Source organism: Myotis brandtii, unplaced genomic scaffold (assembly GCF_000412655.1).
Source record: "Myotis brandtii unplaced genomic scaffold, ASM41265v1 scaffold146, whole genome shotgun sequence".
NCBI lineage: Eukaryota > Metazoa > Chordata > Mammalia > Chiroptera > Vespertilionidae > Myotis > Myotis brandtii.
The window spans coordinates 355182-366017 of record NW_005355247.1 but is presented as its reverse complement, the minus strand read 5'-3'; the positions used below and the strand labels follow the sequence as shown (position 1 = coordinate 366017).

At 41.2% G+C, this 10836-nt stretch overlaps 1 protein-coding gene across 6 annotated transcripts in view; it reads left to right on the top strand.

Annotated features, from left to right (window-relative positions):
- The window catches only part of GABPA (GA binding protein transcription factor, alpha subunit 60kDa), a 32814-nt gene that overhangs the window by 3932 nt on the left and 18046 nt on the right, over positions 1–10836 (top strand). For 3 of the 6 annotated variants that reach the window (XM_014535575.1, XM_014535572.1, XM_005861208.2), the window contains exons 2-4: positions 5975–6077; positions 7995–8139; positions 9624–9708. In XM_014535575.1, the coding sequence (XP_014391061.1) occupies positions 6001–6077; positions 7995–8139; positions 9624–9708 (307 nt within the window). In that variant the 5' untranslated portion in view covers positions 5975–6000. Of the gene's footprint in view, positions 1–6; positions 241–4906; positions 4919–5974; positions 6078–7994; positions 8140–9623; positions 9709–10836 lie in introns of those variants that run through there. The other 3 variants (XM_005861209.2, XM_014535573.1, XM_014535574.1) reach the window with 3 other exon arrangements.

Sequence of the window (10836 nt, the reverse complement as noted above, 5' to 3'; positions counted from 1 at the left end):
GGCGGTCCGCAGTCTCTGCGATCGGAACGTGATCCTGGCTCCCGGGGTTTCACAGGAAGAAGCGAAACGAGTCTCGCCGCCTCGGCGATGGGCTCTCCCTCCCAGTCCCGTTGTCCTCCTCGAACTGTCCCGTCGTGGCATCCGAGCCCCTTGTCGATGCTCATGTTGTCCGTGGGGCCTCTTGGAGGAAGTGGCAGGAAGACGCGGGGAAATGCTGGGTCCGTGTAGTTTGCCAACTTTGTGGTGCTGTGTGGGCTGGAGGGAGCCGCTCGCCCGTCTGTAGGTGGGGCCCCGGTTTACGGGGTGACGGCGGGAAGGCCGTGCATGGCCGGGGGTGAGGGTCAGTCACCGGGAAGCCTGCCGTGGGCCCGCCCGCGGGAGGAGCAGAGATGGGGGACTCCCTCCCGCAGAGCGAGGAGCCGGGCAGCGCTAGTCCTGCCAGCGCCGTGTGGTCCGAAACTTCAGAAGAAACGGATCCGCTCCTCCCGAACCGCTGTACGGGATCGGCCCCTGCCTCGGGGTTTGATCCGGACGTTGCAGCCTGATCTGTGTTCGGACGAGGCGGGCTGAGGTCGGTCCACCCGGACCGCAGGGCAGACAGGACTGCGTGTCCGGAGGGGCAGAGGGTCTTGAAGGAGGAGGGTAGCTACCGAACTGGATGCTAAATCGGGGCTGTTCATAAGAGGATGTGGGGGCTGAATACTAAATTAAACCTCTTTCATTTTTCTCCAGTTTTGTTTATAAAATTTCAAATCTACGGGAAACTTGAAAAATTATACAATGAAATTGTACAGTGAACGCCTTCACCTGGTGGGGGGAAGTCAGCGAGTATTAGTCAGCTTTCCCTCTCTCTGCAAACACACACACAAATACACGTTTTACTTTTTTCCCTAACTTTTAATTTTATTTTTCAAATATATATTTTTTATTGATTTTGGAGAAGGGAAGGGAGAGGGGGAGAGGGAGAAACATCATCCTTGGACCTCTTGCCTCCAGTCCCACCAATGGAGTTCGAGCGGAAACCCTGGCAGGTGTCTGCCTGGGGATGGCGCCCGTGGCCTCCTGTGGCATGGGCTACAACGAGCCACACTGGGCTGTTGACTTTATTTTTAAAAACAAAAACTTTTTTATTCAGGTATCTAACAGTATTTTTTAGTTTGAGAAAATGTTCAGTTAATCAGGTAGGTACTCGTAGATTACATTTATATATATTAAATGCACATTTTGTGTATTTTTAATACATGTTGTATGTTAAATATAGGTAAATATTACATATAAGTATTGCCCTTACTGGGAAAAGTTGTCCCAAACTAATAATGTTTTCCAGTGAAGAAGACTAATTCTCAAGTTTTGTTTTTTTAATATATTTTTATTGATTTCAGAGAGGAAGGGAGAGGGAGAGATTGAAACATCAATGATGAGAATCCTTGATCAGCTGCCTCCTGCAGCGCCCCCTACTGGGGAATCGAGCCTTCATCCTGGCATGTGCCCTTGATGGAATGGAACCCGGGACCCTTCAGTCCGCAGGCTGATGCTCTATCCACTGAGCCAAACCAGCCAGGCTAATTCTCAAGTTTATCTGTAGCTCCAAGGGAGAATATTAAATGTAACTGTATTTTAAAGAATACTAGCCTTTTCTGGACTTTTTAGTTTATTTCCATTTTGTGAAGGGTTCTGAACCCCAGGTGAGATTTAATCTGGGAGAAACCAGGGCAGCCCTTAGGTGGAAAGGCTCCAAGTGATGTTCTCTTCTCCACTAAGTTTTGTAAAAGAATCCTGATTCCAGAAAAAGAGCTAAGACCCACTCAAGTAGTGACATCAGCGATCTGGACCGTTTCCTAATCTCTCTTACTTTCAAGGCTAAATTTAGAGACCTGAGACAGAGAAAAGGATCAATTTAGAGACTGAGTATTTTTTTCTAAAGTATATGGGTGTTTTTTTGGGGGGGGGGGGCACCTTCTAGGGACTGATCTCTAACTTTTTTGGAAGATCACAGGATAAATTTCTTTTTAACAAGTCCCTGTTTTAGTGCTTATATTATGGGGAACACAGGTAACCCTGCTGATAAGCCCTAATTTAGGGCCATTTCTTGGCCTCTGCTTACTTTTTCATATACTTTTTTATTTTTCCCAAAGTTCTGGGAAAATTCAATTGTTTCCTAACCTTTTAAAAAATAAAATTGGTTATGGAGAGAGGAGTGGACCTCTTTATAGGCCCTGAAAATAAAACAAAAATATCTTTTAAAAGTTCTGTTCTGCTATCAACCTTACTATTTCTCACTATTTCAGTACACAACACTTTTTATATATTTTTTTCTTTTTTTGGTAAGAGAACATTTATTGGGTATATTACAGAGATAGAAACAGTAATTCCTAGAAGTAATGGGCTTAGGAAACAAGTTATAGAAGTAAACTTGCAGCGGTTCTCAACCTGTGGGTCGCGAACAATGAAAATACATCCTGCATATCAGATATTTACATTATGATTCATAACAGTAGCAAAATTACAGTTATGAAGTAGCAACGAAAATAATTTTATGGTTGGGTCACAACATGAGAAACTGTATTAAGGGTCGAGACATTAGGAAGGTTGAGAACCACTTAGTAAAGGAAGGGCCCCAGGAGCTTGGGAATGAGGAAGTTAATGGTAACCTGCCCGGGGCCAAGAGGGGGAGGGGAAAGGCAAGCAAGGCAGGGGCTCCCTAGGGAGATGGCTCACTCTGTGATTCTGTGTGTGTACATTATTTCCTTGTTTTTCACTGCTACTAAAGTTTCATGGTGTCTGCTTCTTTCACATTTTCTTATATCTCAGTACTTTCTTACCATGGATATTGGTTTATTTTTTTTAATATATGTTTATTGATTTCAGAGAGGAAGGGAGAGAGAGAGAGAGAGAGAGAGAGAGACAGAGACAGAGACAGAGACAGAAACATCAATGATGAGAGAGAATCACCGATTGGTTGCCTCCTGCATGTCCCACACTGGGGACCAAGCCCACAACCCAGGCATGTGCCCTTGACCAGAATTGAACCCTGGCCCCTTCAGTCTGTAGCTCTATCCACGGAGCCAAACTGGCTAAGGCACCATGGATACTTTTATTGGCTCCAGCTTCCAGCTATCCCCAACAGAGCTACTCTGAACGTCCTTATCAATCAATATCTCTGGAATGCTTATCTAAGGGCACGTGCTGGGTCACAGGTATTAGCATACTTGATTTGAGCAAGTGCTGCTAGAATCTAGATTTTTCTCCAGAATAGCTGGACCTGTCTGTACTTTACAGAAGCAGAGGATTCTTATGGCTCCACATCCCTGCTTATCCTTTTCAGTATTCAACACTACATTTTTCACACACACACACTCAAGGTATAAAGTTTTTGTTTTAAGTTGCATTTTTGAATGATTTGAGTTTGAACATTTCTTTATATCCTTAACCATTTTGGTTTTCTCTGTTACTTTCCTTTTCCTATACTTGACCTGCTTTTCTAATTTGTCCTGACTTTTGGGGGATTGTTACCAATTTGTAGGAATTTGCTGTCTATTCCAGTTATTCCCTTGTCACTTTTGGATATCGAAAGTATCTTTTCTTAGTCGTTATCCTGTCTATTGAACATAAATCTTAATTTTTATATAATCAAATACATTAGTTTTTTTCTTATGGTTTAATTTTTGGAATGTTAACAAATTATTTTTTATTCTTAAACCATAAAATCCCCACTATTTTCTTCTATTAGCTTTATAGTTGTATCTTTCACATTTAAGCCTTTAGGGCAGTGGTTCTCAACCTTTCTAATGCTGCGACCCTTTAATACAGTTCCTCATGTTGTGGTGACCCCCAGTTTCATTGTTACAAATTGAACATAATTAAAGCATAGTGATTAATCACAAAAACAATATGTAATTATATATGTGTTTTCTGATGGTCTTAGGCGACCCTTATGAAAGGGTCGTTCGATCCCCAAAGGGGTCGTGACCCACAGATTGAGAACCGCTGCTTTGGGGGACCTGGAGTCAATTTTATATGGGGTACTAGAGGCCCAGTGCATGAATTCGTGCACCAGTGTGGTCCCTCGGCCTGGCCTGTCGGATTGGGCCTAAACCAGCTCTCTGACATCCCCCCAGGGGTCCCGGATTGCGAGAGGGCGGAGGCCAGGCCACGGGACCCCACCGGTGCAGGATTGGGGCCAGGGAGAGACACAGGAGGTTGGCCAGCCGGGGATGGACTGCGGGAGGGCTCCAGGGCATGACAGGCCCAACTCACTCAGTCTAATCTGCTGGACCGCAACAGCAAGCTAACCTACTGATTGGAGTGTCTGCCCCCTGGTGGTCAGTGCACATCAGTGAGCAGTTGAACGGCCTTAGCATATCATAGCGACCGGTGGACTGGACACTTAGCATATTAGGCATTTATTATATAGGATGATAGTTTCTAAAACATTTCATCTAATAGAGTGCCTACTAAGAGTGAAGTACTGTTCAAAGTATTTTGTATACATCTGTAAACATACTAATATCCCTTCAAACCAGGTGGAGGTTATGTTGTCCTACAGGGTCACCACCTGTTTTGATCTAGTGCGCAAGATAAATAACATAATTTTACAAATAGTGTGTTAAGGAATAGACTTTATTAGGGAAAGGGAAGTTCTGCTAAGCTAGGGTCAGAACAAAAGAAAGCAAAAGTTGGCCAGGGCCTAGGCCAGCAATGGCGAACCTATGACACGCGTGTCAGAGGTCACACGCGAACTCATTTTTTTGGTTGATTTTTCTTTGTTAAATGGCATTTAAATATATAAAATAAATACCAAAAATATAAGTCTTTGTTTTACTATGGTTGCAAAGATCAAAAAATTTCTATATGTGACACGACACCAGAGTTAAGTTAGGGTTTTTCAAAATGCTGGTACGCCACCATTTTTCAAAAGGTTCGCCATCACTGGCCTAGGCAGTCTGCTAGATGTGCATTATATGTATTTATTCTGCTGGAGAACCTCAGCCTCTTACTGGTCTTCATATAAGAGGATGTGGGAGCAACCTTAATAATGTGGGGAAAATCAGACCATTTTTATACCAGGCATTCTCGATTTGAGTGCCAGCTAATTATACGCCTGAGGAGAGGTATAGCCCTTTCTGAAGTGGAAAAGAAGACTTTTCTAGTCCTACAGTAATGTAGTAGTTCAATATAATACAACAATATACATATTGGTAACTATTTTGTTACTTGATTTTGCTGTTTCAGAATATTATACTGGCGCTTACAAGATATGTAATTTGTAACAAATCATAGCTAGGATTAACTTTAATTTTATATCACTCTATCAGTACAATGCTAATAAAGTACATTCTTCATCCTGCTAATACAGTACAGCTTTTAGGTAAACAATAGTGGTTCATCTCTATGTTGATCTTTTTTTAATCTTTTTAAAAAATACATATTTTATTGATTTTTTACAGAAAGGAAGGGAGAGGGATAGAGAGTTAGAAACATCGAATGGCTGCCTCCTGCACACCCCCTACTGGGAATGTGCCTGCAACCAAGGTACATGCCCTTGACCGGAATTGAACCCGGGACCCTTCAGTCCGCAGGCCAACGCTCTATCCACTGAGCCAAACTGGTCAGAGCTCTATGTTGATTTTTAAGCTGCAGGTTTGAATCTGTTATTGAGACTGACGTTGTTATAATATAGTTGACATACCTTTCATTTGATTCTGAAGTAACTTGAGTTAATTTATTGACTGAGATTGGGCTGAACAAATCCCAATAAATTCAATAGAACGATGAAGAATTCATGTCAGGCTAATAAACACCATGTAAACCAAAACTAGTTTATCAGTATCATGTGGATTTTCTTTTATGTGTGAAGATTACTTCCTTTTGTTCTACTTACTCTCTGCTTTTATTTGAATTGGATCTCTACTTCTTGTGTAGCATTTCTTTTGTGCAGATAATTTTAAAATGTCTTAAAATTTAACTCTTACAGGACTGAGCTTTTGAAGTACTTCAACCATGACAAAAAGAGAAGCAGAGGAGCTGATAGAAATTGAAATTGATGGAACAGAGAAAACAGAATGCACAGAAGAAAGGTTGGTATTATCTGAATTTATATATTATCCACATACATTAAAATTAAGAATCAAGCCAGAGTTTTTTGGGGGCCTTTTTTTTTCAACTGACATTAGCATTTTGGGGGATAATGTATTGCTTTTTACTCTGACTTAAAGAATTTGTAGCTGGGAGGGAAAGATAGTTTTAAAAGATAATAGTATGCACTAGCCAGTTTGGCTCAGTGGATAGAGCATTGGCCTACGGACTGAAGGGTCCTGGGTTTGTTTCGGGTCAAGGGCACATGCCTGGGTTGTGGGCTCAATCCCAGGAGGGGGCGTGCAGGAGGTAGCCGATCAATGATTCTCTCTCATCACTGATGTTTCTATCTCTCCCTTCCTCTTCAAAAATCAATAAAAATATATATTTTTTAAAAAGATAGTAATATGCATAGCTAGTAATCAAGCAATTGATTGTGATGGTTTTTATCCCTCAGGGCACTGTTTGATTATTTTTTCTTTCATCTGTGCTGGTTATTTTGATTTCCTATAGAGTTTAATTCTCAATCTGAACTAATGTAACAAATATCTAAACATAACTACTGTGAACTGTCAGGAGTATATAAGAGACAGTAACCTGCCCTTGTAGAGGCCACATTGTGTTTGAGAAGGTATACAGGTTTATGAGTACTTATGTGCACAGTACTAAGCATATAGAGTAGTGAAGGGTGTTAGTTCTTGGGATAGTAATAGAATATTACTCCATTAAGGAAGAAGGGCAGTGGTTGTAACTTCAGAATCCAAAGGGAGAATATGGGTAAAAATAGAGATTTGGGAGTTAATAAGAAGGCTAGAGTTAGGGCTAATGGTCCTGCTTTATTCTGTAAAGCAGGAGATGAGATAATACACTGAAAGTAAAAAGGACTAAAGAGTAGTAGAGAACTTCTTTATAGTAAAAGTTTAGAATAACTGCAGTGAGAATGGACCAAATTACTAGAGTGAATAGGATTTTGAGTGTTTAGAGTACAGCTAAGATTTTAGACTTTAGTTTTTTAAACAATTTGTTTTATTGTGGTAAGAACGCTTAACATGAGATCTACCCTCAACAAATTTTTCAATGTACAATACTGTGTATTTAACTATAAGAACCATGTTCTACACAGATCTCTAGAACTTATTCATCTGGCATAATTGAGATTTATACTAGTTGTTTAGCAACTCTCCATATTTTCTGCCAGCTGGCTGTGGTCACTCATACCACCTCCTCTTCTCAGAGGAGAGGTCTGGCTCTAGCTCTTAGGAAAACTCCACGTTAGCTGTCCTCGGTCATATCCTTTGCCACCATAGCCTGGCACAGGAACATTTTCCTGACAGAAAAGGTCATGACTGCCCAAGGGGCCTTAATTTTTTTGATAGAGAATTTCAACATGTTTCACTATGCTATTTTCTCTAACAGAGGAAACAGTAGAGACTACATGTCTCTTTTACTCAACAAATTACTCCAGAACTTAGTTCTGGCTTCAGGGTATTCCATGTGTTTGCAGTTAAGCTGTCAGTCTGGCTATAGTCATCTGAAGAATTGACTGGGGCTAGCATATCTGTTTACAGGATCACTCATGAGATTGGTGATATGACTGTTCACTTCCTGACCGCATGGGCTTCTCTGTAGGGCTGCTCATGATGTGGCAAATGGCCTGAGAGAGCGAGTATGCTCACCAAGATGGGGAGCTGCAGTGTTGTTTTACATAACCTAATTTAAGAAGCACTATATCACTTCGGACTTAGTCTTTTGGCAGCACTAGTTGGTGATAAGTCTACCACTATGAATGGTGTCTATGCAGACATGAGTTTCAAAGACCAGAAATGTGTTTTGATATTCAGTTTTGGTTTGAGCGTATTGTTACTTTAATTTTCAGGGTAAAAATGTAATTTTTAACCATTAAATTCTTTAACATTTAGCATTGTAGAACAGCCCTACACCCAAGGTGAATGTGTAAGCCAGGCCATAGACATCAATGAGCCAATAGGCAATTTAAAGAAACTACTAGAACCAAGACTACAGTGTTCTTTGGATGCTTATGAAATTTGTCTACAAGAAATTCAGGTAATCTTTTTATTAAATTTATATCTTAGCATTTAAGTGCATATCTGAAAATCAGAATTACTTTTTGTCATTGTGTGAAATGCATTCACTATAAGGTGATATGAGGGGAAAAAGCACTCATACTTAAAGGATATAGAATTATGAGTAAAGATATTCATATCTAGGTTAGGTAGTAAAGTCATAAGTCCCTTAATAATTTTGTGATCAGAGATTTAGCATTAACCCTGACCTTAAATGTGTATAATTGGTTACAAGAGAGATAACAGCAAGTATCCTATATAATAAAACCCTAATAAGCAAATCGACCAAACGGCAGAACAGCCGGCAGGAATGACCAGTTGCTATGACATGCACTGACTGCCAGGGGGCAGACGCTCAACTCAGGAGCTGTCCCCAACTGGGAGCAGCTCCTGCGTTAAGAGTCTGCACCCCCCTCCCCCCTCTGCCCCAGAGGGAGGCAACCAGTAGCAGCGATCCGATCGGGGGGCGGGCCTGCCAGTGGGTGGCGCCAGGTCGCCAGCCAAGGCGGGTGTCAGCAGGGCCCCCAATTGCCCCACAGATGGCCTTGATCTCTGGCCAGGCCTAGGGATGCTACCCTATATATTGTGAATAGTCTCTTAGATTTAAAAATTAAAACCTGGCAAGGCTACTCTAACACTGAAAAAGCAGGATGATGCAGCGACTCTGGCTTGCATGGACTCTGGCTTGCACATTTTGTGGTCAGCCCTGGTTCTGACACTTATAACTGTGTGACAAAGCCAATTACTTAACTTCTCTCTGCTTCAGTTTTTCCACCCATAAGATGGGGAAAATGGTACTACTGCCTCAGGAGGATCATGTTATGTACTGCTTTTTATAATCAGGGCAAAAAAAAATGTAGTTGCCCATACAACAGCAAGATGCCTTTCACCTGTATGAAAAGTATGGTCACTGGTGCATGCAGCTTCCTGGATTGCAAGAGGGATGTCTGACTGCCGGTTTTGGCCTGATATCCCCTGAGGGGTGCTGGATTGTGAGAGGACGCAGCACAGGCTGGGCTGAGGAACTAAATCCCCCCTCCCCCGTGCATGAATTTCGTGCACCAGGCCTCTAGTTATATAAATAAATTTATTTAAATTGTCCCCACTAATTAAATATTTTTGCTTTTTAATAACATAAATTGCATTGTTTTCTACTTTAAATACTTTTACGGAATAAACAGTTGCTTTTGGGCATTATTTAAAATCCTAAACTAGACTCTAGAGCTAGAGAAAACTGTAATTTAAAATAAATTCTGTTCTTTATGTTGTCCTTAATTACTAACACAGTGGTTAAAATATTTTAAATTTTGGCAAAGAATTACATGATATTACAACTTGAATAATTAAATGTGTTCTTATAATTTAATTAGTATACTTTAGTGGTTAAGTATAGTTTGATATATCCATTTTTATTAAACCAGATGATTATGTGAGAATAATCTTACTCCTTTTACCCATATTTAGCTGGATCCAGAACGAAGTTTATTTGACCAAGGAGTAAAAACAGATGGAACTGTACAACTTAGTGTACAGGTAATGTCTTACCAAGGTAAGTTAATTTTTGTGTAGTTATTTAAAACTGCACTCATGTTTTTCTAATATGAGAACTCAATTTCATAAGTTTTGGGTGTTTTAGATGGTTGTCTAAATTACTTAATGTGATATTATAACCAAATATTAAGGCTTTTGAATTAATTATTTTATCTGTCAAGGTTAAACAGATAGTATCACACATTTTACCTGGTTTAATCAGCAAGGTAGGGTAGTAAATAACAGGATCACAGAGAGGGCTGGAAGAACAGGTTCTAGTTGGCTTTCTAAGATGACTCAGCCGCAGTGCAGGACTGACAATTGCCCTGCCTGCCATAAGCTAGAACCATGCTTCCTTTTCAGGGCTCCACTGGAGCCAAAAAATGGATCCCATGTGCCTGCTTATCCCCTCTTAACGCATTTCTCAATAGAAGGCTTATGCCAGTGGTTCTAGAGCAGCCGTGGGCAAACTACGGCCCTCGGGCTGGATCCGGCCCGTTTGAAATGAATAAAACTATTGAAATAAAAGACCGTACCCTTTTATGTAATGATGTTTACTTTGAATTTATATTAGTTCACACAAACACTCCATCCATGCTTTTGTTCCGGCCCTCCGGTCCAGTTTAAGAACCCATTGTGGCCCTCGAGTCAAAAAGTTTGCTCACCCCTGTTCTAGAGCCTAAGTCACATTAGGTACCCTTGCTGCAAGGCGATCTAGACTCTGCAGTTTAGCACAAAAAGAGAAATTTTGCAAAGGAAGTTGCTTTATTCTCTTCCTCACCCCCACATTTTTTTTTTTTTTACCTATTTACTAATAAGTTGCAGACATGTTTCCCTTCTATTCCTAAATATATGCGTTTTCTAAAAATAAGGAATTCTTTTACATGACCACAGTACAATGCTCAAAATCAGGAAATATGAATTGACACAACACTGTTACATAATATTAGAAGCCCGGTGCATGAATTTGTGCACTGGTGGGGTCTCTCAGCTTGGCCTGTGGGATCGGACAGAAACCAGCTTTCCTACATCCCTTGAAGGGTCCCGATTGTGAGAGGGCGCAGGCCAGGCCGAGGGACCCCACTGGTGCACAATCGGGACTGGGGAGGGACACGGGAGGGCTCCAGGGCATGTCTGGCCCGTCTTG